A 27090-nucleotide genomic window follows, 5' to 3' on the forward strand; every position below is an offset into this window, starting at 1 on the left:
CCAGGCCGCATGCAAGAACAAGAACAAGAACAAGAACATGAACATGAAGAAGAACATCAGGTAAAAATACAAGGTAACAAACCTCTTAAAGACAATGATTTATCTTTATTGTTGGCACTTTCGAAGCTTTGGCGATCCCTTTTCTCGATGGTCGCTAGAGTCAAATTGCTTGCCTAGAAAGACCCCAAGTTACTCTGCCAAGAGTCATCTCAATCGTGTTACAGAGTACGAGCTTCTATGCTATGAAAAACTCTGCGTCAAATTAAGATGAGAGACATTACCTATGTTACTTAAGTAGATAGTTATTACCACAGGGTAGCCCGAATAATACGTGTATCTGTACCCTCTATACCCTCTATTACAGCCTGCCTAATCCATAGGTGTTCATGATTCTTTTTTGCTCTTCGCCTCCTGTGACTTGGGTATTGTTTCCTTCTCCGTGCCACCTTCGAACGGTTGTTCCGGGGTAACCTTGGCCCCAAATAGTAACCCTAAAATTGCTGCAACCGTGTCACTTGCCAATAGAACCATTCCAGTGCAGGCGGCCTGCCATGATGCGATGCTCACACTACCAACGGGAGCTCGTGGGAAGGACAAAACCCACTCGACGTAGTAGGGAAACCAGCCCTGCGGAAGCCAGAACATCGGTTGCTTAGCGTACCAGAAAGGGAGGATAAATTTCAATCCTGTCGTAGCTGTCCACCGTACGATACCGATGGAGCTCTCGAACTTCGATTTTGAGGCTTCGTAGGATGATTCTAGTCGCGCATGGCCTGTTAGTTTACATGGTCTCATAACACAGCACTAAATTCCGTATGTCGGGATAAGACGTACTCATCTTCTCGAGCTGCTCTAGCATCTTGTCATGTTGTCGTCGGAGCTTCGCCCACTTCGCAAATTGATCCTGGCTGCTCGTAGCATTCAAGTCACGACGGATCGTGAGGTAGTCTTTCTGTAGTTTTTTGTTCTCTGCCGCCTGTTTCGAAGTCTGGGTCGGTAGGGCTAGGTATAGATTCCATAGCTATTTCACGGTTAGCGATGCGATTGCCGTGACGAGACGGCAAAGCCTTGGATCTTGGGAGAGTGATAAATAGAGACTCACTAGATTATTTATGGTCGCGGCACCGATGGTATTGACTAGATGAGCGCCGAGCTCGACCAGGAAAACTAGAAGCAGCAGCGATAACATTTTGTATATCCCGTACTGCTTTTTCGTGATTTGAGAGGATACGTCACAAATGAATCAGTTTGGCCACGACAACAAGACAAGCTTCTGTACTTTGTACCATGTAGTTTCGTATATGTAACCTTAAACCTTGTTGAGGCTTATGTTTTGGGCGGGGTTTAGTGTAATATTACATATTATATCATGAGTTTATACCATACTATTCATGTAAGCTGGTCTAGCCCCACTATGCAGACCGTGAGCCACCTGGCATCTGGTGAGTCCTCGGTGCTGAGGTAACCTGTCTACAATGTACATAGAAGCCACACCGTCCTTCCCCACATGCATCCCACCGTTACCTATTCGAGTTAACTGCCATGTGCCCAGCTAGCCAGCTATCCAGCTACTTATCCAATCCATCTCTTAAGCTTCATCACCACCGAATCATTCTGGCGTCTTCTCTATCGACGACGACATACAATCTGTGTCTTTTCACGTAATTTGGAATAGGATGTCTAATATTTCATCTTATTCTTGAAACTTAGTTACCTACACGATCAATGTCCCGCTCGCTAGATAAAGATCTTTTAGATCACCTAAAGGCTGATGACCTAGATAAAGTGTATAAAGACATCTCAACAGTTTTGACCGATTTACCAGACAATGAGCTGCTAGAGATCGAGTTCCTTGGGAAAAGCCATCCTCTACAACCAGGTGTTAACTACCTGAAAGATGGCACCGCTGTAGCAATACCCAAGCTGAGACTGGTTCAAGCATTCTTCGTTGCTCGTCAGACACTGCAGGGCCCTCAAAAAGGAAGCCCCATCGCCCGCTGCGAATTAATGGGTGCCACAACTGTGCTGCTTCTCATGGATCCTGAGCACCTGACGGCTGCCAATACTCGGAAACGATTGCTCATATCAGCGTTGAATGATAGTGAGCCTGATGAGTTGGCGTTGAGACGAGAGAAGCAATTCGTGGATAGCCTGCTCACGTCCAGACTTTACCGCCACGCCAAGTCTCCCACTCTTTGGTCCCATCGACGCTGGCTGCTTCGCCTATTCGCGGCTCGCGGCGTGCGGGTAGACTTACAGCACGATATCAGAAACGTTGTCATGGTGGCAGGAATCCGACATCCTCGCAACTACCCTGCTTGGCACCATGCACGCTTTTTAATGAGCCATCGTACGATATCCGCTGAAAACATAGTTGGTGATGTTAAGGAGTTCTGCTTGAAGAATCATACCGACACGTCCAGCTGGAGTTTTCTCAGCTACGCCATAGGCGGGATTAAGTCTGAAGAGAGCCAACGGCAGATTAGCTCTTCCATCTTCACAGAAGTCTTACAAATCACAGATTCGTTGCGTTGGAAAAACGAATCCGTATGGATATTTCTGCGCGACTTGGCAACAACAGGATTCATCAGCGACCAACTGTTTGAATTATTCCTAAGCGTAAACAAAAATCTTGCTTCCACAACGCCTAAAGGCAACGATCAGTGGAGAACGTTAGATAGCGCAAGTCGGTGGTGTGAGATGTATCGCCCTCTAGCAAAGCCTAACATAGCGGATACATAGACTTTAGTCTGGAAAGGCCGCCAAATATAAGATGAAAACCTCGGTGCTGACATTGTTGGGTGCTCTTTGGTGGCTGAGGGATCGTCCACCAAAAGATAGACGGTCAGAAAACTGAAACGAGCTACCCGGATATTTTATGTCATGTGGCTGTCTCTTTCTTGTAATGGACGTAATGTTAGGTAGGATCATCATCTACTTCGATATGAGGTTCGTTAATTAGTTGCACAATAACTACCCTACTACGTAGTAAGGTACCTATTCCAATGGCGGCTGAGAGAATGAGGTTGCGACGATGAATTTCGAGCGGCTAAAACGTGGCTCGGCAGCATACCGGCAACAATGCTGATAGGCCCAGATCCTGTAACTAACGCAGGGGGCTCGGCTCTACTACGTAACCGGCGATCACAAAATACTTCTCCTATTCAATGTTCCTATCCCCGCTACCTACCTAACCTAGGTAGGTATACTACTATTAATACCCAGTAGATAATATTATTCACCTTACGTTTTAGGTATTGAGCCACACAACATTAGAACACTGAAATTTGCCTAACCGTTACATACAAGCATACATAGGCACGTACCTACTTGGGGATTATCAAGATCATCAATCCTCTGGATCCTCCTACGAGTCCCCCTTGACTCAGGCGCAAAGATCCGGGTTCATGGTTATGATTCGGCGTCCAATGCGGGCTTAGAGAGTTAAGCCAACCTCGTGGACAAATTTTCGTGGTGGCTTATGGTCAACGAATGCCAAATATACCAAATATACCAACCTTGAGAAAGCTTTATGTTTCTCGAGCCGTGGCCGGTGGCCGGTGGCCGCTAATATGTAGGTACATATGTATGTGCATACGACGCCATACGTAATTGGACATTAGTTGAATCGGTTGGGTCGGCTACCTTGTGTCGCCCTGGATTAGTCTCATCTTGATTCAGACCCGATTTCTACTTGGACATCACGCAATACTGACTTACCCTATCGTGGAATTCTCCCTTTAGGCTGGCTTGAGGACCCTAAATATCTATTATTTAGTTGACTAGCTCTTGCGAATAGCAGTTGGCGACATGTAGATGTCGGGTTGGCAAGGATAGGAATCACAGATATGATTTCTTGAATCAAAGATCTCCAGAGCCAGCGTTCTTGGCTGTTTATCCATTCCCATATCGAATCATTCTCCACCTTGAGACTAAGGTCGACCTGGGCTCACTAAGTGGTCATTGTGCTAAATCCCTGCACGTAATCTACCATTCCAGATACTGTATGGAGATACCCTTGTGCGATCGTCGATGCGGTAGTCTCCGCTTTCAGTTTCTTTTCCTAAGCCAGCCGAAAAGGCCGGCCAATGGGTCCAATAAGAAGTTCCAACTGCTCGGGTATTCGTGATATACATGTATGTAAATGGTTGGGAGGTATTTTAAGTAAACTACATATGTCTGGTACTACATATGTATGTATGAATAGAGTGGCAGGTAAGGAGAAAGAGAGAAAGGGACAGAGCCTCGAGGGAGACATAGTTAATAGTTATCACGAAGAGGCTTCGAAGCCATAAGCTCTTAGCCTCTTACACACGCCACAAACAAAAGGATTTATCGCAATCGACCAATCACGGATCCATAAGGACAAAATCCCAATTTCACCAACATTGAAGTAGATCACCATAATTATACTATGGTAGTAGTACTAAATACTACTAATGAGATACCCGGCTAGCAGCCTATGGCAAGTGGATTCTAGAAGTAACATCTAAGTATTAAATGACCGAACCGGGAGCTCAAAGATACATACATAGGTACATGTAGCTATCTTTGATTTACCCCTAGTAGATGTAGTCAACAAGGGTTGACCTTGAGCTTCCTTTCTAACAATGAAGTACCTAAACTGCAATACGAATTGCAAGTTGCAAACTATTTATTATTTCACGGTGACTACTAGATAGTTAGTTACAGAGATAAGTATGTATTGTATTGTACTGTACAATACAAGCAGGTAAATCGACAGTATGTCAGTACATATCTACAATGATTCTACATATGTAATCATGTATGTACTATGTAGTAGTTATGTACTCCAAGATCCCCGTCGAGGAAACTAACCAACCAGGAAGGCTACATGTAGGCTTCTAATGGTATGCATGTATGGTGCAGGGGCTTAGGGGAGGATGCTGGTTAGCATGGTTCGTCTCCTCCCTCCTCCAGTCTTGAGTCGTGCTCGATTATCTCTACACAGTACCGACCTCCACACATTTACGACACCTTACATACCTTCTTCTCCACATCCCGCCCGATGTCTTTTCCACGGCTGTACTTCTAATCTGTATATTGGTTTGGTCGTCTTTCTTGGCCACATCGTCTATCACCATCACTTTACTTTGCTTTGCTTTGCTCTACATACATAACTTTACTCTTATTGTAATTCAACTAGAAACGGGAGGCCTGATTGTAATTTCTTGTCTGTCTTATTTCTCAAACGTGTTTCTCCCGCCGGCGCACTTGTCTTGGAATTCCATATCGACGTATCGAATACTCCTGCGAGACCCTACGTTCCTTGTACAATACTCGTCGCTGACGACCTCCTATTTTTCTGTCGTAACTCGTTCCTCCTCCTGGTTGGATCATTTTCCCTTAAACCCCCCCGGCTTTTACCAATGACGCTCTTTTAATCTTTAATACTATAATACACGACCGGAGAGTCTGCGACTCTGGAACTTACACTCACTTTCGGTTAGACCAGCTCGACCAAACTTCAACTAACCAAACAACTCCTTGCTTCGTCCATTGATAGCAAGCTTCTTTGTCCAAAATCGGCCGCGTGCCATTTGCTCCAGATGTGTGTGCCGGTTTAGTTTGCTATTCTTTCTTACATAGCAACTCATCCTGGCGAACACATCCAGACGCCAGGCATCTTCGATCTGGGGAAGGCTACGTGGGACCTTGTCAATATGTATCCGACCATAGTATCGCTTCAGCTTTTATTATGGATAACTGGTATACACGCCGCCGTACCATATCTCCCTCGACGCCATGATTCGAGCAATTATGGAGGACTAGAGGCACGAGACTCTCCAGATGAACAAATCCCAGACAAGACCGCTGGAGATTTCGGTTTTATCACATTTAAACTAGAACAAAGGCCATCAGGTGTATGTCAATCCCTAATAGATGCATGATGGGAACCCACTAACCAGTCATGAAGTCTGAATCGAGCCTCCCAGACAGAGTTTCAAGGGCTATACAGAACCTAGCCTCGAAGTACGGATCTGAAGTGCCGACCCGGTCTCTTCACAATCGAGAAAATGATTTCAAGATATCTAGTGCCGTCGATCCTCAGACAAGCAATGCTGTGGGTATTGACCAAGACGGAACGGATTACTCGTATTTCATAGAAGCCGACTTTGGTTCGGAAGGGAAATCGTTGTACATGCTGGTCGACACGGGAGCAAGTACAACCTGGGTTATGGGTTCGGGCTGCACGTCCGAGGCCTGTACCCAACATAACACTTTTGGACCGAACGATTCCAACACATACAAGGACACTGGAGAAAACTATTCTGTTCAGTATGGCTCGGGCGAGGTGAGTGGGCATGTCGTATCCGACAGCATATCCATCGCCGGATTAGAAGTATCGATGTCTTTTGGCGTTGCGAATGTCACCTCAGACCAGTTCTCCCAATTTCCATTCGAGGGTATTTTGGGACTTTCGATGACTCCGGGCACATGGCTTACGTACGTTAAAGATGCCAAGTTGATTAATGCCAATGTCTTTGGGGTTTCGCTTGCTAGAAACGCGGACGGTACAAATGATGGAGAAATTGCTTTCGGGGCCCCTAATAAGGCCAAGTTTAAGGATGACATCTCGTACACTCCCATTCAGTCTGGAAACAGTTGGGCTATCCCGATGGACGATGTGTTGTATGATGGTAAATCAGCTTCCGTCAAGGGCAGACAGGCTTATATTGACACCGGCACGACATTTGTTTTCGGACCTCCCGACGACGTCAAGGCGTTCTATGCGTTGGTTCCAGGGTCCACGACCACTGACAAAGGTCAGACTTACACTGTTCCATGCGACAGCGATGCTTCAGTTGCATTTAGCTTTTCAGGTCAGATATGGAATGCTTCTGCGAAGGATTTCATTTCGGCGCCAAATGGTGATGGAGTCTGTGTCGGCAACGTGTACGGCATGGAATTTGTGCCCGGTGCATGGCTTCTGGGGGATATGTTCCTGAAGAATGTCTACAGCGTGTTTGATCTAGACCAGAAGCGAATTGGTAAGTGTTATGTCAGATTCATACGTTGTGACGCGTGACACAGAAACTAATTATGGACACAGGATTTGCCGCTAAAGCAGCTTCAGCTTCTCCAACCAGCAGCGATAGTTCGAGTGCAACATCATCATCGTCTACTACTACGGGGACATCGACAACAACCCGCATCACGGCGGCCTCATCAACGGCCTCGACTGATTCCGGTATGGGCCTTATCCCCCACGAGACGCCAGCCGCCGGTACTTCAGACAGTTCGGCGACAGACACGGCACCAGGCAGCTCACCCTCCAACGAATCATCCGGGGAGAGATTGCAGGGGACAGGCATATATGCCTCCTTGGCTTGTATTCTCTTGGCTATTGGCATGCTTGTTTGATTTGAAATGCGGTTTTAAGTCCTTCATGGTCTCGCATTCACACTCACTATACACTGCTTCACATGAGCAGTGAATATGCAGTATTGCTCCCTAGCAACACACATCTAACAGACCCGCCCCATGTCCTATATATCCTATATGATCTATATATATATATATATATTATACCTAGGTAGAATAGAGCAGAGGGGAAGGGGGTTTTCAGTTTCATGATATAGCCGGGGAACTTTGCGTCCTCGCCATGCGAAGAAGGACACGAAAGCCGCGTTTCCATGCGCGGAACAATACACACATGATTGATACCCCAGGGCAAGGAAGGAATATATAGGCAGGAAGGAGTCAGCCGAAGTAAAAAAGAAGCCGAAGATCAAGATGTGGTGTTCGGCATTGTATATAGAAACATGTAATAGACAATGCAAATATTTCGATTCTAGAAGTTCCATGCTTGCCACTATTTTGAGTGTCTTTGTCGCTTCAGGGAGGTTCAATAGTAATATCATTAGAAAAGGGGTCATGTAATGAGGCTACATACCCTAGGTACCTAGTAGCTAGGTAATACTCCTAGTAACTAGTAGTAGCTAGCAGATATTAAAGGTTGAGCTAGCCCCTGAAGAAACAGCATTCAAATTAATAATCCCTGCACTACGTAGCATCTGCGTACTTGAGTAGCAGGCTAGCTAGCTAGTAGCAAAGTGCGTACATCTTATCACATGACGATAAGGGATGGTTAATTCTTTGAAATAATTTAGTTATTTCAAAGAACGTAATCACTACCAGTCAAGCTTGGTGTAACCCTTGTCAGCCCTGCAAGTCGGAGACGCGGCCCAAGCTGAGCAACTTTTCTAGAATCAATTAACGTTATTGTTACAACATTTTAAAGTACTAACCTACCTAGGAATAAATACATACATTTCTACTATTACGCCAACAAGCAATTGAACTTTTAGGTGATCATAATCATATTCATCTTAAACCGTTATCGAGGACGGATCCAAGTTAATTTTTCTCTGCAACAATGCCACCATAATTACACAATGGCCAAGGCCACATCTTATAGCTCCTCTAATAGAGAGCAAACACGTAACACCAATCTTACCACCTCAGCAGCTCGCTCCAACGAAGAACATCATGGCTTGCTCGCTACAAATAACGCTTCTGATGATGACGAAGACGACGACGATGATGATGATGATGAAGGAGAAGGAGAAGGAGGAGAGAACAATGGACTTATAGTCCACCCGGGGGGCCCTCTTGATGACGATATTCACCACAGTGCTCTTCGCAGTCCGCACACTCCGAGAACCCCTAACCGAGTGCGCTTCGATTTACGACCTACCAACATTCCGCCCGCAGCGAACGGTCACGATAGTTCAACTTTGCCTACAGATTACTTTGACGTTGCCGAACCCGATAGCCCCGACGGTGATGGCTCAACTACACGACATCCGCTCTTAACCGGCATCGAAGCCCCGTCCGTCACGCTAGCTAACAGTCTCGACGATGATGTACATGAGTGGGCCGAGCGAGAACGTACCCGTCCCAAGTCGGGTATGCGCTCGGCCTTCATGAACATGGCCAATAGTATTATCGGTGCCGGCATCATTGGGCAACCTTACGCTTTCAAGGATGCTGGTCTACTGGCAGGTATCGTACTGCTGGTTGGACTCACCATTGTCGTCGACTGGACTATTCGCCTAATCGTCATCAATAGCAAACTGAGCGGCGCGAACAGCTTCCAGGGGACGGTCGAGCACTGTTACGGCAAAACGGGACTGATTGCCATAAGTGTTGCGCAATGGGCCTTCGCGTTTGGCGGTATGGTGGCCTTTGGGGTCATCGTAGGCGACTCAATACCACAAGTGCTGCGCACTATATGGCCTGGGTTAAGCGACATGCCCATATTATGGCTCTTAGCGGACCGGAGGGCTGTTATTGTCATATTCATTCTTGGAATCAGTTATCCATTAACATTATATAGAGATATTGCCAAAGTAAGTCTAAGTCTATCACAGCTCAGTAGGTACTCCTTCTCGTCTGGCCTGGTGGCTAAATGAGAATTATAGCTAGCAAAAGCGAGCACGCTGGCTTTGATCAGCATGGTCATCATCTTAGTTACCGTCATCGTTCAAAGCGCCCTCACACCTAAGGAAGCTCGGGGGTCCTTTAATCTTTCCTTACTCACCGTAAACGATGGCATATTCCAGGCTATCGGGGTTATTTCATTTGGTAGGTCTCACTTGGTAAAACAAGGGCGTCCGGTAGATACCGTTGACTCGAAGCTAATCGAGTCACAGCCTTCGTCTGCCAACACAATTCTCTTCTAATTTACGGATCCCTCAAGACACCGACCATAGACCGGTTTGCCAAAGTGACACACTACTCGACGAGCATCTCGATGCTGGCATGCATGGTCATGGCCCTCGCGGGCTTCCTCACCTTCGGCGACAAGACTCTCGGCAACGTGCTGAACAACTTCCCGGCTGATAACATAATGGTGACTATTGCTCGGCTTTGTTTCGGTTTAAACATGCTTACGACGCTTCCCTTGGAGGCATTCGTATGTCGGGAAGTCATGATCAACTATTGGTTCCCCAACGAGCCATTTAATATGAACATCCATCTAATTTTCAGTTCGACATTGGTGGTCTCCGCCATGACGCTGAGCCTGATGACCTGTGATCTCGGAGTCGTATTCGAGCTTGTGGGGGCGACTTCGGCCTGCGCGTTGGCGTATATCCTGCCGCCACTTTGCTATATAAAACTGAGCTCGAGGTCTTGGAAGACGTATGTCGCTATGGGCGTTGTGGCGTTTGGTTGTGCTGTCATGTTTATCAGCATGTTGCAGGCTATTGGGAAGGTCATCAAAGGTTCGTTTTCTCCTCCTGTCCTGCCTCCCCGACAGTGGCTACCCGTCTTTTCCCCGTCCTCTCCGTTGCTTGAAAAAAAAGAAAAAAAAAACTGACTCATGTTCCTTATTATTCCATAGGCGGAGGCGAGCCAGCGCAATGCGTCTAGGTTAGAGCGTTGTCATAGACTTTGTTTTTTTCCCTTCATTGTAGCCCTGGAGGTATCTTGTATAGGTATAAGGTATATTACCCAGTCAATGTAATGGGATGTTCTTGGGATACATAGGAAAAGGGGGCAAACTGCAGGCTGCAGATGAACGATCGGTCAACGCCACCAGGCGAGTACGGGTCACGGCGTCGATGCAGGCAGGAATTCCGGGATAGAAGCTGTGTTCTGTGATTTGAGGAAGCTCCCAAACAGTCGGGATCCGCCTGTCTGCAGCTATCCACCTCGGTCGCGCGCAGATGCACGACAGCAAAGGGCCAAGGCTTTCAGGGGTTCAGGTTCTTAAGCTGCACATGTGTGTGTGTGTGTGTGTGTGTGTGTGTGTGTGAGTGTGGGTGCGTGGATGTGTTGTATCGCTTATGGCGGGATGATGAAGGTATGTAACATTAAAAGGTTGCCCGGTCCCAGTGTACCAAGGTGTTTGGCTGCCTCGCGGGACTATGCGTCTTACTTCTACGTCTTACTCTTCTAGGCCACATACAGATGAAGGCGTACACATGCACGATTGATTAGATAGCGAGTCCCGCGGCTTGATGGGCCGATGCAAAGCACCACTTTTAAGATACGTAACCAACTGTCCAGTGAGTGGTTCGGCGATGATGTCTCTTTTTCTTGGGGAATATCCATAATGGTCCCGACTATCTCTACGCCAGCACCAGTGAGCACACCTACACTACTTACCTAGCTACCACCTAGTTACACATGCATTTTACTTGCATCGCATACCCGCCTTCAAGTTGCAGAAACAGACCCTTGCCTACCTACACTAAACAGATCACCACCCTTTTACCTATTAGCATACCTTATACTATAGGAGCATAGCGTCTAGCAACAAGCACGCCACATGTGAGACGATATAGGTCCACTACATACATAACACCAACAATAGTTTATCGTCAGAAGTAGGAGTAGGAACTTGGAAGAGTAGCAGTAGCAATCATCGTCATCTCCACCTCTTGGACCTCTTGGTTCAGGGTCCCCCTCTTAGTCCTTACTAGGTTAGCTTGAAGTAGATAGCCAGTCCTCGTGACTCCACCATCACACACACTTTACACTTAACACATACATATCATGTAGATAGACTAATGTACATATAATATCCAAGTAACAAAAGACCGAAAACGAGGGCGAATTCGGGCTACCGACAGGGCAGACCGATGACTCCTCTTTCTGATACATGCCTACCTACTTACTGGCTTGCTTACATTGATGTTAGATAGGTCGTCCATATCTGCTCGCATACACCCACGCACATGCACACGCGCGCGCACACACACACACAATTGAAAGATAGATAGACGCTACCCCAACTCTAGTAGGTAACCCGCGCGCAGCAATGCCAGGTGACCCCATCGATGCCGGTCCCCATTAGGCAGGATCCAACGGTATTTCTTATTCATTCTAGAGAAGCAGGCTAAGTACATACATACGTACATGTGAGCCAATGCGTGTGAACGCGAACGGCCACGCGTTTCATGTAGTTATGTATGTCTTGGTTGGAAGAGAAAGGCATCATGCCCGTGTATAGGTAGGCAGGGGAGGTGGAGGTGGGGATGGGAATGGGGGAGTGGGAGTGGGAGTAGGAGGGGGTGTAAGTGAGGCAGAAAAGACACGGGATGATGAAGCATCGAGAAATAATATCCCGAGAATCCATTAATAACTTGACACGAACGCACGCACGCACGCACGAACGGGTTTGGTTTGTGTTCGTGGTTGTTGTGTGAGAGATTAGATCAGATGGGGAAGAGGATAGATGGATGGGAGGGTAGAGGAGGGGAAGGGGGGGATGGATTACATACGTCTATACGTTCATACGTCCAAAACTGCCATGTACGCTTGATAGCTTATTAGCTACCTACCCAAGCTTAGTTAGAATAGGTTACATAGTAGATAGAGCTCCATCATCTTGCTTGCTACTCGCTGCTGCTGCTGCTGCTGCTTCTTGGTCTCTGGGACCCCCAATCACACCGAACCCCGCTTGCTTTTTTATTCCAACATGTTACATACATACATACATACATACATACCTCCACTACTATTGATTATCTTGCCTACGTACCTTACCTTACCTTACCTACTTTGATCTACTAGGTACATGTAGAGAAGAGAGATATACATACATACAGGCAAGATAAATCCCAAGCTTCCCCAAAACTATATAATCTTCGTCCAACACCCCCCCTCCTCCTCGCCCTCCTTCCATCACACCCACGCAAAAGAAAGAAAGAAGAAGAAAAGGTACACCGAACCGAGCCAGCCCATATCCATCCATTGATCCAAAACTTAGGTTTTGCTATCCACTTGTGAGTCAACTTGCCTATTCCTATCTATATATACTACCTACTGCTATACACAATACATGATATGCAACATACATACCACCACCATCACTCACTCGATGCTGCTGTCGTCGAGTGAGAAGTACCCCCCCTGAGGGTTAGCTTCTGGGGAAGATGGTTATGATGTGGTATCAACAACTTGCACACCTGCCCTATATATGCTTATCCTATCCTATCCTATCCTTGTCTACCTCATCTAGCTGAGGCGAGAAGCATAGTAGACAAGGCAAATGAAGGCAAGGCTGGATAAGAGGATGATACAACTCATATACCCCAGAACACATCTACGCCCACTTCCCCGCCCCATACATCATACGATACGGCCCATATATATATCTCTCTCCCTCGCCCATCCTTACCTCTTACCTCTTCTTCTTAACTAAACCCCCAAGCCAAACCAAAGCCCAAACTAACAAGGCGCCAGATATCTCATCTCTACAAAGAGAAAGAAAGAAAGAAAGACATAGAAACCTTTTCACGTCTACAACAAACCACATCAGCTACTCAAGATGCATAACTCCTCTTGCCCCAAGTGCGGTAGCACCTTCTCCGGCGACGTCAAGACGTGCGGCTCCTGCGGTGCCGTAAGTACTAGCATCCCTCTCCCCCCCCTTCGTTGTTCTGCTTGTTATTGGCTCGCTGCTCTAGCTTGTTTTTTTTTGTGACCTTGTCCAGAGTCATGTGTGTATGAAGATGAATATGGATATAGATACATGCCTACACATATAACCCCGTCTCCACCCCTCTTCTTCCGTTTCCCTCTCCTACCTAAAACCACCGCCATGCTTCTCTCTCGCGAGCATACATAACTTGCATAACCCCGAACAGGAAGCCCTTAAAAAGTTGGAACAAAAAGGAGGAAGTGGGGTTTTTTTAAAATTATTTTTGTTTAGAAACTAACATATGCCTCCCTAGACCTGCCCCGCCTAAGCAACCAAGAGAAGGAGGTGAAGCAATGGGAAGGAAAGAAGGAGCCCACAACGATGTGAGGGATAGGGGAGTTTGGGGGTCGAAATCGCGACGGGGGTAGGGGATAGGGGAGAGAGGCAAAGAAAGGGACAGCTCAGGGGATGGATGGGGGGCTCGCGAGAGAAACCTAACGTACCCCTTTTCATTCAACTTACTTGCCCTCCCTCTACGCAACCTACCTATCTACCTAGGTAACCTACTCGGGCGTTCGTTGTTGTATTCTTACTTGCTGTTATTATTATCGTCTCTTTTCTTTTCTTCCTTCCTTCATTTTGCGTTGAACCGAGCAGAGCAGAGCAGAGCAGAGCAGAACAGACAGAAGAAATAAACATTGAATCATAAGTAGTAAAGCAAAAGAACCTGAAAGAAAACTTGGTGGCTACATTTGCAAACACAGGCCCCCCCGTGATCAAAACTACAATACACCAAACCATCCACCGACCCCCCCTATCGTTCCCCCCCTTCTTGTCCGTCTGTAAACCCCACCCCTGCCACCATCTAGCTCCTCCTCCTTCCTATCAGGCAAGAAAACAAGCTGAGTATGCCACATAAGTTATACCTACACAAGACCACAAAATCAAGGTGACCCGGAGCAGGGGCGAGAAGAAATAGCACCAAAGATACCTAGCTAGGAAGAAGGAGGAGGAGGAGGAATGAGGTCCAGTACCTGCACTATCACTACCATCGCTGCAGACAGAACGAGTACCCAGCCTCTTACTTCCAACCCTCACCTACTCCCCCACTCATTCATTCAACGAGCACGTTCCGTGAAGCCTATTACTAGATAGGTACCCTTACGACAGATACATAAACAGATACCTATAAACAGATATATACCTACTTACTCCCATTAACCCCCCAGCCTCATCCAAAAGCTTTATCCCCAAGTCCGACTGATAACAGGATGAATCAAGCTTCCCCCTTTATGCCATGCCCTCTCATCTCCAGAGGTTGTATTTGATGATGATAGCACATGATAGATAGATAGCATCGAATAGATCGTAGCTAGTTAATATCTAGAGTGTAGCGTATCCACATCCATCTCACTCTAAATAGTAAGCAGAAGCAAGTTCATTCGTAGTCATACAGTTTATTTAATAAGTACCTTAAAAAGAAGACGAGAAAGAATTTGGACAGGTGGGTTTATTCTACAAGTAGCAGGACCTTGGAATAGATCACGAGGATTGGAACGGTGGAGACTCCGAGTTGAGTCACTGGCAAGGATACGATACGGCTAGAGCTGACGTCAGGGCCACCGTAAAGCTTAGGGAGCGAGGCGAATTACTCGATGACGCTCGCCAAATACACCCCACAGCTTGGGAGCTTCTTCTATGTCAATACGATCAAACGATCATGCACGACAAACAGATCACATACTGAGCGCAAGACCAGGGGACATGAGGATTAGTAAGGAGTACGATTGGGAAAAAAGACAGGTAGAAAGTGTAGCCCCTCTGCGCAACAAATGTCCATCTCCCGGTTGGCCTAACGCGGGAATTACCAAGAGAGCAGTAAAAAGGAGAAGATTTATGATATAGCCGTATTCTCTGGGGGTTGTCTCGCCAATCTTGACACACATACCACACGCTCACCACAATTCTCTCTAACGGCAGCAGCACATGCCTTCCCCCCCTTCTCTCTCTTTCTCTCTCTTCTCACAATCCATGGGAATTCAAAGTACCATGATACCCCGCTACCCCATCACCAATAGACTCCCAATACAATATGGGAGACGCGCGAAAAGCTGACCTGAGTTGTACGCCGGCCGAAGTAGCAGTTACGATTGGACGAATCAAACTCCAGCCGGGACTAATGACACAGTGGTCGTCCAACCCTTCCAGTCCGTCCAAAACCCTTTGTCATCTGTGTATCTCGTCCACGAAATGAACCCAGGACGACGATGAATTATGACGGCATGTCGAGGGTGTCATAAAGGGGTTTGTTTATCTCTTTAAAGGACTAAGCACTTGGAGTGCTTCTTCTGGCGGCTGCGAGATAGCAGAGCTGCCCGGGTGGCGTGCTCGAAAACTTCTCGCACACCCTCATTCGTCTTGGCCGAGCACTCGAGGTATTTGTAGGCACCTATCTTCTTACGAATGTCCTCACCCTGTGATGGAATATGATGGTTAGTGGTTACACCAAGTAAAAGGCGAAGCGAGGCTATCATTTAAATAACGTCGCGTCTATCGACACGTCGGCAATATAGATGATAACAAGGCTGAGATGCATATAACTTACCTCCTCAGGAGACACGGGCTTCTGGCTAGTCTTACGTAGCTCTTCGATGGTCTTGGCGTCGTAACGCAGATCCTTCTTGCAGCCAACGAGGATGATGGGCAAACCTTGGCAGAAATGAAGGACCTCGGAAATCCACTATAGATAGGGCACGTGTCAGCATTATTGGCTTATCTAGAAAGCACGAGATGGGCGATTTGAGGATGCGGGAATGCTGACCTTCTCCTGAACGTTGTCGAGAGAATCAGGGGAGTCGACGGCAAAGCAGATTAGGATAACGTGCGAGTCCGGGTAGGACAAAGGTCGGAGACGGTCATAATCTTCCTGACCAGCCGTATCCCATAAGGCTAATTCGACGTGCTTGCCATCAACTTCGACATCGGCGACATAGTTCTCGAAGACGGTAGGGACGTAGACCTGTCAAGGAAACAAAATCAGTCATTTGTACAATGTGTCATGTGCGATTGTCATGAATTGGGACACGAAGGAAGTTGGTGATGGCATCAATGGGCGACGAGGCAATAGCTCGAGATGGAGCATTGATTGGACCGCGGTCCCTTTGTCTCGGTATTACGCAGACGGATGCTAGAGATAAGTAGATGGGGGGAAAGGGGATAGATAGGATGATGACGATGCGGATGATATTTTTCTTACCTCAGGGAAGGTTCCCTTGGAAAAAACACTATTGTAAAGGTTAGCATGGTGGTAGATGGAATTGTTATTTTGGGGGGGAGGTTGAGCGACGTACATCAACAAGCAGGTTTTACCACAGGCACCGTCACCGACGATGACCAGCTTTCGGCGGATCTCAGCCATGGTTGGGGAAAAGGCGTTGGATTAGGGGACAGAGAATAGAAGGGTTATTTTGCAGTAGAATATTCAGAGAATATGCAAGAAAAAAGAAGTCAATAGACTTTGATGAATTAATTCTCACAGTTGGTCTTCCCTTTGGATGTTTTGATGATGATGGAAGAAGATGGGAGAGGAGATTAGAGATGGAGAATTGTAAGAAGGAGGAAAGGTTGGAAGGACGTTGCTCAATTGACAGCGGTAGCACCAAAGCAAGCAAGAGCAAGAGCAAGGTAAAAAAAGGTTGGAAAAGGATAAGGCAGGCAAGAGAGAGAGACAGGCAAGACAGGCAAGACGGTACTAGGTAGGCAAGCAACCTTCCAGGGCTACAACAGTCACAGTATGTACCTTATTGTACCTGAGTACATACACATTCATCAATGTTATTAGTAAATGTAGTAGTAATTTAGTAGTAATTTAGTACCTACATACATAGGTATGTACATAGTTTTGTACATAAACGGCCAAAGGTAGGTACATCCAGATGTCCAATGGGGAAATAAGGGACACCTGGGCAAGCCCTGGAGCTTTCTAACTGGGAAAAAGGCACAGGAGCACAGGGCACAGGGCCTAAACTCAGTGCAGGGTTTAGTGGGTCTGGTGCTTTTTTTCTTCTTCCTTTACAGGGCTTCAAGGTGCTGTAGGGTATGAATGTAGGCAAAGTCTTGGTAGCTACTAAGTACGAATGTAGGTCCCTACTAGGTAGTCCTAGCGACCTGCCTAGTACCGATCCAAAGAACAATAAAGTCCTAGAATCTACGTGTAGCATGTATTATGTACTCCTTGCCAAGTTGCTACTGTACATAGTAGAGTACATAGTGAGTAGTACTACTACTATGTATGTAATTGCACCCGCTTGCACTTTTTGGTTCAAATGTTTCTAATCACACTGGTCGGCATTCGCCTTGAAGCACAAAGAGATACATCGTTTTAATAAACATTACATACATGCATGTATATGATAGTAGTACAATACATCCATGACATTACGAATTGATGTGGCCCAGGTTCTAACACATTTGCTTTAGCACAGGTAATGTACGATAATGTACCTAGAACAGCTAAACAGGTGCTAGATGTGGCCCCTGCGCTCCGGAAATCGAAGAGGCAACCCACCCAAACATATTCCGGTGCTACCTAATTATTATGTACTACTAGTAGTACCTACATGTACCTACATCTAGAACCTAGGTACGTATGTACATACATAAATAAGCTCGCTCGTACGAACATTCAAGAAGAACAGTGAAGTGCAGCACATTTGCCAAGGTCCATAAGGTACATAATGCATGTATTAAACTATCGTCATTTATATGTAGACACTATTACTACATGTAGGTACTGGACGGGCCTGTGCGCTGTTCAATCGCTGTTCAGTGTTCTTTCTTTTGCACCTCTTGTAAATCGCTTCCATATGAACATCTTTATTTCACATGCACCCGATAAGCCATGCCTCATACGTGTTCAGCTTGTTATGTCATTACGTATAATATACATAACCAACAGTTCATCTGTACAATAGTAAAATATGATATAGACATATATTTGCCATGTAACTGACACGCCGTCGTAGTCGGCAAATCGGCGCAAGATGTAGTGTAGCTATATCCTGGCGCAAGCGAAAAGCCATACATAACCCCCGGATATTGTGTCGTACCTACATGTATGAACATCACACACACTGTGGACAATGGACAGACACCAATACAGTTCATAGGTGCTAGGTAGCATATGTATGCAGTAACATACATGTAGGTAGGTAGGTAGGTAGGTAGGTAGGTACTAGGTAGAGCTCGAGGCTCTCTAATGTTCGCACAACACATCGTCATATATCCCAACCGCAAATACTTAGCCAACGCTAATGATCTTTGATAGGCCACGCGCTGACTCAGATAATGTTATTGATGTATTGAATTGCCTAGAGTCCAATATATGCGAGTATTGCTGCATACATACATGATACTACAAAGTAATAGCTATGATACCGGGGGTATGTGCCGGTAGATCAACTTCCAGCGTTAAAAAAAAATAAGACTAGGCCACTCACATAGGTAGGCATGTTTGAGTCAACTTAACCGCTAAAGTCTCCCCCGGAACCAGGGAGATCTTCAAGGAGTTTGTGTCTCTCACCGACTGGCCGCCGCAGTAGCCATTCGCTGATCCGGGCTTCTTTGACTTCTTCAGCTGAAAAGGTGTGGCTCAGTATTATCATGTCATTCCATTCCACATTCTCTCCCTATCGCGTAGTCTTGATTTCCTTTGTCTGCCTGCTTAGTTGATACGAGTTGTGGGGGTTGGCGTACGCGTATGACTTGGGCTCATACGAGCAAAAACCAACAAGCCTTCCTAGGTTGCTACATAGTAAAATTTCTACTTTTACTGCTTCTACTGCTTTTACCCCTTTTTTTTTCGAATCAATCATCTAACATAGCTAGCTCCCGTAACGGCACTGCCTAGGTTGACGCGGCAAGACTTAGCTAGCGGTCGCTGTGGCTTGACTGCCCAGGTGATCTATCCTGTGACAGCCGACTGACTCAATCAATGCTATGCTATCAAGCTTCACACCCATACCTACATAGTACTGTACCTAGGTAGGTAACCTAGTATTTTATATAAGCAATATCTAGCGGCTCGGTGTCTACAACAGCCAGGCTTGGAACCGGTGTTAATTCTGCATAGTATGGTCCACACGTCGATGAAACGCATTGGAGTAGATCTGCTAGCTAAATTAAACAGGTTAGATCAATTGAGATATGTTATTGTTTCTTTCGCCTTAGCTCCGTGGTAGACCTTCAACGTTCGGCATAAACCAGTCTCATGTGTGCGTAGGTACCTAGGTATATATTTGATATAAGACATTTTATGTATCGTAGGCAAACATCAGCATTGGATACATATAAAACATTACAAATCATGGACAACCTCGGATGATTGCGAATTTGTATGACCCATGTACAACCAAAGTTCCGGCGTAGTGGATAGAATCCGATAGATGGTTCAACTATCTGTGAAGTTTGGAGCAGGCTTCCGTAGCACAATGTGATATCTCATTGTGATATCTTGCTGGACAAGACGAGAGGCACAATACTGTCATAGTACCTACAAGAAAAGCTACAGTAGCTAAACTGTTACATACATACATATGTTCGGCAATCAATAGTTAGAGCTTGTGATGTACTACTAATAGTATGGATGTGCCAATATATGTATGTACATATGTATGTAAAAGAGCTTTTTAGTTGCATTATTGCATTGTTGCAAGACAAATTTGGTAATTACATCAAAGATTGGATAAGAGTGAATCCAATTTTGATAAGAAGCTTGCAAGCTTAGTTATAAAAAATCCATGCTCGCAAGATGCAAGATTCACCGACATCTTGAAAGGGCAAGCCCATCAATGATGATGTGGGGCCTAATGACCTTGGAGTGAATTGCCGGATTTTAAGATTTTCCGGGGCATCTTATCCATCCCCCAGTCAAAGTCAAATGGAACAGGGCTTTTTTTTTTCTCAATTCAAGTGGACCAATTGAATAAACGCATTGGCCATTGGACCCATATGAGTTATTCAACCTCGAAAGCCGCCAAAATTTTGGGTTTGGAGGGCACGAGATGAACTTGTGAGGGAAAGAAGGAACAAGAAAATATACACAACCCCTCCAATTCCCCCACAACCCCCCACCTCTTCTGCTTTCTTCTTCTTCTCTCCACCCCCCTCGACCGAATTGATTCAAAAAGAAGAAGAAGAAGTAATAGGAAAATGCAAAAGATCCTCCGCCGCGTGGCCACCGCCGAGCGGGTGGCCGCCAAGCGGACCAAGGCGAAAGATTTAAAGGTGTTCAAAAAGGAAAAAAAGGAGCAGTCAGAGGAACAACGGCAGCAGATTTCCATGGCCCGCGAAGAGTTTGCCAAAGCAAAACAAGCCGTAAAAGACGATTGGAACTTGGGCCCCCTAGCACCAAGGCGAGACATTGGCGAATGGGCTGGTGCGAAGGGCGCCATCCATGAGACTCGATACGCTACATACGGCCGCATCACCCTTGCTATGCGCAATCGCCGTTGCCAGTGGGCCGGCGGCGCTGTTAACTTGAACCTCGCCGTAGGGGACAGGGTGGTGCTAATTGATGGTCCGGATAAGGGTCGCATCGGGAAGATTTCGAGGATCGACGAGACCAAAGCTGAGGTCATTGTCGATGGACTAAACAAGGTAAAATGCTCCCTTATGTGACAGGAGAGCAAGCTTGGATAGCTAATACGGATTTTTACCTTAATGCAGAGCAATCTTCGAGTACAAGCAGAACTACGCGGAGAAAACGACCCACCCGTCCTTAATATAGAACTCCCTATATCCATCTCCGCTATCCGTCTCGTCCACCCGATCAAGGACCCCGAAACGGGCATCACCCGAGACGTCATAATCAACCAACTAGTTCACAAGGGGCTCATCCACGACCGACTCTCAGGGAAGTCGCGGTGGTCGCGCATCGTTCCCGGCCTCAACGTATCGATCCCGTGGCCCAAGAAAGAAGAGGCCGAGTACAAAGATTATAAGTGCGACACCCTCCGGATCGACGTCGAAGAAAAGACCTTCCGACCAACTCTCTTACGGCCCCCGTTCCCCCCCTCCGTCATAGACGAGCTTCGCAACAAGTACAGTCGCTTCCGCACGCGCCACGAGCCCGAGTACATCGCCCGTCTTGAGGCCGAGGAAAAGGCCAAGGAAGACCGGAAGAAGCTCATGGATACCATGCGCACGCCCCTGCAGGAACTCCACCGCGCCGAGCGCGCGAACAAGAAGAAGAAGGGCAAGCCCCGCCTCACCATCGAGATGCTCGAGAAGATTGGCGAGGTCATGGCCAGGAATATGGAGAGGACGCGGAATGCGGGGCTCGCTTTACCAGAGGCTTCTACAACCTCCACCGCCGCGGATAGCAGCAGCAGTAGTTCCCCAGAGCAACCAGCAGCCGAAGCACCTATACCTCCTCCCCCCACAGAGTCGAACGTGGAGCCATCCTCCTCCTCATCGTCACCACCGTCATCATCATCAGATCCTCCTTCCTCCTCGTCGACGCCATAAGGCCCGGTTGGAATGTAGGATAATAGATGCCATTTAGACCTGTAACATAACTGTATATAACGAAATGCATTTATGAGGACCCCACCTAAATAAAAGGAAGGAAAAGAAAAGAAAGAAAGAAAGTAAGCAGAAGAAGAAGTAGTAGCAGCACGTACGAACGAATCGATTTCTGCACCCTTCTTCATATTTGCCTGTTTTACGTTTTAACGGGTTGAAAAAATGTATCGAAAATGCATGCATGTGATATGAGATCCGTCTTCCCACCATATATTTTTTCTTCTGGCCATTTTCCCTACCCCGTCCATCCATCCATCCACCCAACCAACCAACCCCTGACCCCACTATAGCCAAACCCCCTTTATGCCCGTGCCTTAGTATGCTATGCCAATAACGCAAGTCTCTCCATCGCCTTGATAACAGGCGGTTCCTGCTTCCTCCACGCCGCCTCCAGGTTCTCGTAGAACACCGCGTCCGCGCCCAGGTGCCTCCACTCCCCATTCCCATCTCCATCCTCGCCATCAACTGCTTGACCTTTGCTCTTCTGCTCCTCCCCTCCCTTGTTGCTACCAGGAGCAACGAAGACTTCCTTGATAGAAACCGTACAAGCGTCGATGACCTCCGCGGCCAGCGTCTCCAGGGCGCGCGCGCGCTCGTGCATGCCTCGGCGAAGAAGTCCGGCGATGAGCTTTTCGACGTCGGACCGCATGGCCTCGACGCGCTCGACGAGCCGCCGGACGCTGTTGACGAGGTACTCCTCCTCGTAGACGGTGCCCTTGCGGCCGCGCGCACGCTTTTTTTCTTCACGCTTGCGGTTCTTACTCGTCGCCCGGCTGACCCCTGTTCCAGCCGTGCCCACGCTACCGCCTCCTTTACCCGTATACCGCGTGAACAGGCTCGCGCTCGTGCTGATACGCGAACTAGCCGCCACTGATACGTCGTCGGGGATGTCACCGCCGCCGCCACCGGCACGCTCGCCCTCATAGAAGCCGAGGGGGTCCTCGGCGGCGCGCCGGCGCAGGTCGAGAATTCGTGGCACCTGCGCACGCAGCTGAGCCTTGCAGTCTGCAAAGAACTCGGTGCTGCTCCCCAGCGCGTCCGCGAGTCCCGAGTCCACAATTGTGGCAGGGCACCCGCGCTGCGCCGCAAGGCGCATAGCGTCGGCGAAGAGGTAACCCTTGCACAGACAGGGGATGGCGTTCTCGAGGGAATTGAGGTGGTCGAGGTGGATGGCGGCCGCGGATGCATAGTCTTTCGCTTCGTAAAGTGCTTCGACGAGGGTCGAGGCGAGATCGTTGAAGGAGTCGGGGGATAAAGGAGGGTCTTGTTGTTGCGCCGTGTAGAGACATTCGCGCCAGCAAGAAGTACCGGCGGCGCGATAGCACCTTGTAGCTGACGCGTAATCGTGGAGGGATTCGTGCGTGAGTCCTGCTTCTCGGAATCGAGACTTGGTCTCAAGGTATGTCGCATAGAGGCCGATGAGGGTGGTCAGGTTTGGTTGATCATAGCGGTACAGTTTTAACGCCGTAGTATAGAGGGCATGCTTGACTGTATATTCTTGGGCTTCCTTGTGCGCATGAGTAGATTGTAGATGTGTCAAGGCTTTATCGTGACGGCCTAAGTGATCATCAATAGAAAATCTCCGTCTTGGCTCAGGGAGTTGGTGCAGATTTTGAATGAACGGCAGGTACTCTCGAGGATCCCTTTGCGACTGTTGTGCGACTAGAAGTGCTAGATCTAGGTGGTAGAGACCTAAGGCTTCATCGTATAGCGTGTTGACATCGGCTAAGAAGCAGATATGTTCAACAGCTTTCTCGGCAAGTTGTTCGTCTTCCTGGAGTAGAGAGGCAATAACCAATAAACCGTCCTCATATGCTGGTGGTACTTTACAGACATTGGCGGTAATGATATTCTGCAGTGTTCCGTGGCCCTTGAATTTATGTGACTGGAGATGGGATAGCACTGCATCACAGATTGTGTTGACCTTAGAAGCACCTTGAGTACTACCAACGACCGTTCCATTAGGAGTATTTTCGGGTGGTTCTTGGTTCCTTACGCCTCTCGTATCTCTGTACATTGTTTGTGTGACGTCCTCATCACTATCTTGCGTTAGATTTGAACTTAGGGGTATGTATATGATGACTTACCGAAGAGACGAGAGGAAAAGGTCGATATATGAGACGTCTTCAAGCTGGTCTAAGAAGAGCCCAACATTTTCGAGAAATTGCTGAGGTCTATGGTCATAAAGGATATTCATGTCTACACGCTGAGTGCGACAATGTGAGTATGCTTTTCCATAATCTTTAGCATCGATTAGCTGTCTTATGCCCGCCACAACCATGGCTCGAGGATAGATAGTTTCCAGGTTCCCTCGAGGCATCTGCATAACCAGACTCATGTTTGTAGGCATTGCTGTTACAAGCCGTGCACCTCTCTCAATGCTCCTGCATCTCTCATCGTTTTCGGGATCATCTGGCGGTACCTCCAAGCCTACAATAATACAAAATGAGTTAGCTACAAAAAATAATAACGGTATTCCAAGGACATACTGTTAACGTCAACCAGGTGGATGAATTTGACCAGATGAGTTGTAGTCGTTACTATGAGATGAGCCGGTGTGACTAAGAAAGATGTGCAATTCTTGAGCAAGAGGCGAGAATTTGCATATAGATGACCATTTCTAGATAACCCAACAGCGATGACGTTTCCAGCCAAGTCGACGATTTCGCTCCATGGAAGCTGAACTGGAAGGCGAGTTGAGTATAGCTCATCCTGCTGGTTCACAACGCCATGAAGCCTGCCAATGCAATCCTGAGCAAGCACATCGGTGGATCCTGCTTGAGTTAAGCGCACAAATCCAAACATGGAACCTGCATAGATACTTGAATTGGAGGAGAATTCGCCAGTAGTCGGATCAAAGGGATGTGATTGGATCACCGGCCCATTTTCGAACCCGAGGCAATGAACAACACTATTCTCAGTGACGGCGATTTGCAGAGGCATACACTCTTCACCTGAATTATCCTTGGTAAAAGTCACACTACCCACCAACGATGGAGCCAAAGAGCGGTGCTCTTTCATTCTCCACTCGTGTACATCTACCCCATTTTGGTGAAGGACAGCCATGAATGTATTTGCAGGGGAGAAAGCCACGTCGATAATAGGCGACGATGCATGTAGTTCGAACAAGGACATTGGAGGAGGAACATTGGCGGTCCGGAAGGGGGTGAGTTTGAGTGTCTTCCCGTCTATCACGGCAACTGCTCCGTGGTCGTAGGGCGGCGTAAGAGACCCACGAGTTATTTCAAAGATGTATTCTGCGAGCAATAGCTTACCTGCGATCATGTTAGCGCTAAAATGCATCGATATATTGAAACGTACTTGAGACAGCTGAGGCAAAACGCAACGGCTTTTCGGGATGCCATGTAAGGCAAAGAGGCCGCTTTTCCGTGAGAATTTCCTGTTTTAGGTACCAATGGTAATTTCCCATAGTCCAAAGTTGAATCCGGTCGTCAAGGGTGACGGCTAGCACTGTAGAGTCTGAGTTCCATTCTAGTCGTATCTTGTCCTCGGCGAGTGTTCGGTCTTCAGGGGCTCTCAGCGAGAATTGCCCATGTCTCAAACCATTTCTCTCGAAAAAGATGACATCTACGCGGTCCTCGAGGCGTTGTATGCCTGCCATCAAATTTCCGGCTGGCCTCCAGCTCAAGGCAGTCTCCATGCCATCAACAGGCTCACTCACGCTATCAAGGACACCGTCTCGAGAGTAGACCCGAATGACTCGACGGATGCCTGCCTCGATGGAGTTGACCGCAACGTATGCCCCGTCGCCTCTCCAGCTAATAATGACACTTCCATCATCATGGGGGCTAAGGACGCCCTGGTCTACCTTTTCTGGTATTGTAGGGTCCCGAAGGGCTTTGGCACCCCTGCCCTGGAACTGTGTTTCTTTCTTACCCCAGCCGACAGAGACGTGCTTGGACGCTTTCAGGTCGTCAGCAGCCATGGTCATATTCGATATAGGATCAAAGCCACGACTCATGAAAACCATGGTGTTCGCCTTGGTGGTAATGGCTAGTAGTTCTTCATCTGGAGACCAGCTTGCAGCGGTGATACCCTCATCTATGGATCCCATGATTTCGATATGGACTCCCTGTTGAGGGTTCATGCCATCTGATTCTTGGACGATGACTATATCGCCCCCTTCGAGGACCAGACATGTTGTAAGAGTATCGCTAAAATGATGCAAACTTATGATCTTATCCACAGCCAAGTCTGGATTTGGACTTGGAGCATCCCATGAGGCAACATCTTGACATTCGCTGGAGGTAGGTTCAAATGATAAGTAACACAGGACGGCCAGTATCTTCGGAAGATGGCGCAAACTCACATGTCAATAGAAGAAGCCCTCACATGCTCTAAAATCCTCACCAGACGAATGTGACCATCTTGCTCTCTTGGACCAAAGGTACATAAGATTTCATCCTTGGCAGGATCCCAACATGTCGATGTGATAGTTTCCCCATCCAAGTCAGTCGATGGTCTCCAAGCATTATATCGAATGTTGCGTAGATTACGCATTTTGAGAAGTGGCCACGAGCTGTGAGAGCTATGTCAACGCAGCGTACCTAGTATTTATTTACCTTGTAAGTGACTACATAGTATGTAGTATGTAGTATGTAGTGGGTGGTTTAGACTGATGGCTTTAGGAATGACGAAGGACTAGAAGGCCGTGCGATCAAAGTTTTGTGCTAGTTATTAATACTGTACCTAGTACATTCATTGGCTACATTGGCTACATTGGCTAGATGCATGTATCTTACATGTACATATGTGGCGGGCACTACTAGGTAGTTATCTCCGATACGTCTTAGCGCAATGTGATGTGATTAAAGTTTTTGAAAAAGTCTTGAACGGTTGAACCGCTGAACCTCGGAAAGCAACTCTAACCGTTAGGTAACTAGTCTCTACAAGGTAATAGCCGGAACATTGAACAACGGAAACCGTTAACGGTCAGTGAGTGGTCAAAGCTTCTCCTTAAGCTTTAGCACCTGTTATCCACATGGCAGTGATGGGCCTGATGGCACACCTTACTCCATAACTACCTACTACATACCTAGTAGTACTCCATCTCCGTACTTTGATCTGCAAGTCATTGATTGTCCCAA

The 27090-nt window shown here is 47.3% G+C and overlaps 9 protein-coding genes across 9 annotated transcripts; 4 read left to right on the top strand and 5 right to left on the bottom strand.

The window, feature by feature from the left end:
• Positions 1 to 14: 14 nt before the first annotated feature.
• GGS25DRAFT_480879 (CHD5-like protein-domain-containing protein) lies at positions 15 to 1325 on the bottom strand. The gene is made up of 3 exons (XM_049260122.1): positions 1103 to 1325; positions 835 to 1021; positions 15 to 758 (listed from the first exon to the last, which is right to left on the bottom strand). Exons 1-3 carry the CDS (start codon positions 1187 to 1189, stop codon positions 385 to 387), a joined length of 648 nt encoding a protein of 215 aa, XP_049118753.1. The 5' UTR covers positions 1190 to 1325; the 3' UTR covers positions 15 to 384.
• Positions 1326 to 1539: 214 nt separating this feature from the next.
• On the top strand, positions 1540 to 3377 carry GGS25DRAFT_176275 (protein prenylyltransferase). The gene has a single exon (XM_049256597.1). The coding sequence runs from the start codon at positions 1726 to 1728 to the stop codon at positions 2740 to 2742; it is 1017 nt and encodes a 338-aa protein (XP_049118754.1). The 5' UTR covers positions 1540 to 1725; the 3' UTR covers positions 2743 to 3377.
• A 2036-nt stretch (positions 3378 to 5413) lies between these two features.
• GGS25DRAFT_176299 (acid protease) lies at positions 5414 to 7415 on the top strand. The gene is made up of 3 exons (XM_049256598.1): positions 5414 to 5885; positions 5939 to 7013; positions 7076 to 7415. The coding sequence occupies exons 1-3, from the start codon at positions 5685 to 5687 to the stop codon at positions 7384 to 7386; spliced, it is 1587 nt and encodes a 528-aa protein (XP_049118755.1). The 5' UTR covers positions 5414 to 5684; the 3' UTR covers positions 7387 to 7415.
• Positions 7416 to 8100: 685 nt separating this feature from the next.
• GGS25DRAFT_480885 (transmembrane amino acid transporter protein-domain-containing protein) lies at positions 8101 to 10775 on the top strand. The gene is made up of 4 exons (XM_049260123.1): positions 8101 to 9377; positions 9450 to 9612; positions 9681 to 10253; positions 10373 to 10775. Exons 1-4 carry the CDS (start codon positions 8421 to 8423, stop codon positions 10399 to 10401), a joined length of 1722 nt encoding a protein of 573 aa, XP_049118756.1. The 5' UTR covers positions 8101 to 8420; the 3' UTR covers positions 10402 to 10775.
• Positions 10776 to 13907: 3132 nt separating this feature from the next.
• GGS25DRAFT_480890 (uncharacterized protein) lies at positions 13908 to 14216 on the bottom strand (the record flags this gene model as incomplete). The annotated part of the gene is made up of 1 exon (XM_049260124.1): positions 13908 to 14216. A coding segment is annotated over exon 1 (251 nt), but the record flags the coding sequence as incomplete, so codon positions are not given.
• Positions 14217 to 15159: 943 nt separating this feature from the next.
• On the bottom strand, positions 15160 to 17256 carry GGS25DRAFT_480891 (Rho type small GTPase). Its single transcript, XM_049260125.1, has 5 exons — positions 16750 to 17256; positions 16656 to 16683; positions 16221 to 16418; positions 16005 to 16139; positions 15160 to 15873 (listed from the first exon to the last, which is right to left on the bottom strand). The coding sequence occupies exons 1-5, from the start codon at positions 16815 to 16817 to the stop codon at positions 15718 to 15720; spliced, it is 585 nt and encodes a 194-aa protein (XP_049118758.1). The 5' UTR covers positions 16818 to 17256; the 3' UTR covers positions 15160 to 15717.
• A 1009-nt stretch (positions 17257 to 18265) lies between these two features.
• Positions 18266 to 18685, bottom strand: GGS25DRAFT_480894 (uncharacterized protein; the record flags this gene model as incomplete). The annotated part of the gene is made up of 1 exon (XM_049260126.1): positions 18266 to 18685. A coding segment is annotated over exon 1 (274 nt), but the record flags the coding sequence as incomplete, so codon positions are not given.
• Positions 18686 to 20113: 1428 nt separating this feature from the next.
• GGS25DRAFT_176830 (uncharacterized protein) lies at positions 20114 to 22115 on the top strand. The gene is made up of 2 exons (XM_049256599.1): positions 20114 to 21055; positions 21125 to 22115. Exons 1-2 carry the CDS (start codon positions 20609 to 20611, stop codon positions 21923 to 21925), a joined length of 1248 nt encoding a protein of 415 aa, XP_049118760.1. The 5' UTR covers positions 20114 to 20608; the 3' UTR covers positions 21926 to 22115.
• On the bottom strand, positions 21965 to 26678 carry GGS25DRAFT_480897 (IkappaB kinase complex, IKAP component). Its single transcript, XM_049260127.1, has 5 exons — positions 26313 to 26678; positions 25304 to 26244; positions 24472 to 25257; positions 24070 to 24412; positions 21965 to 24021 (listed from the first exon to the last, which is right to left on the bottom strand). Exons 1-5 carry the CDS (start codon positions 26501 to 26503, stop codon positions 22305 to 22307), a joined length of 3978 nt encoding a protein of 1325 aa, XP_049118761.1. The 5' UTR covers positions 26504 to 26678; the 3' UTR covers positions 21965 to 22304.
• Between the last annotated feature and the right edge of the window lie 412 nt (positions 26679 to 27090).

The sequence above is a fragment of the Hypoxylon fragiforme genome (genome assembly GCF_022984875.1).
Source record: "Hypoxylon fragiforme strain CBS 206.31 chromosome Unknown GGS25scaffold_3, whole genome shotgun sequence".
Classification (NCBI taxonomy): Eukaryota; Fungi; Ascomycota; class Sordariomycetes; order Xylariales; family Hypoxylaceae; genus Hypoxylon; species Hypoxylon fragiforme.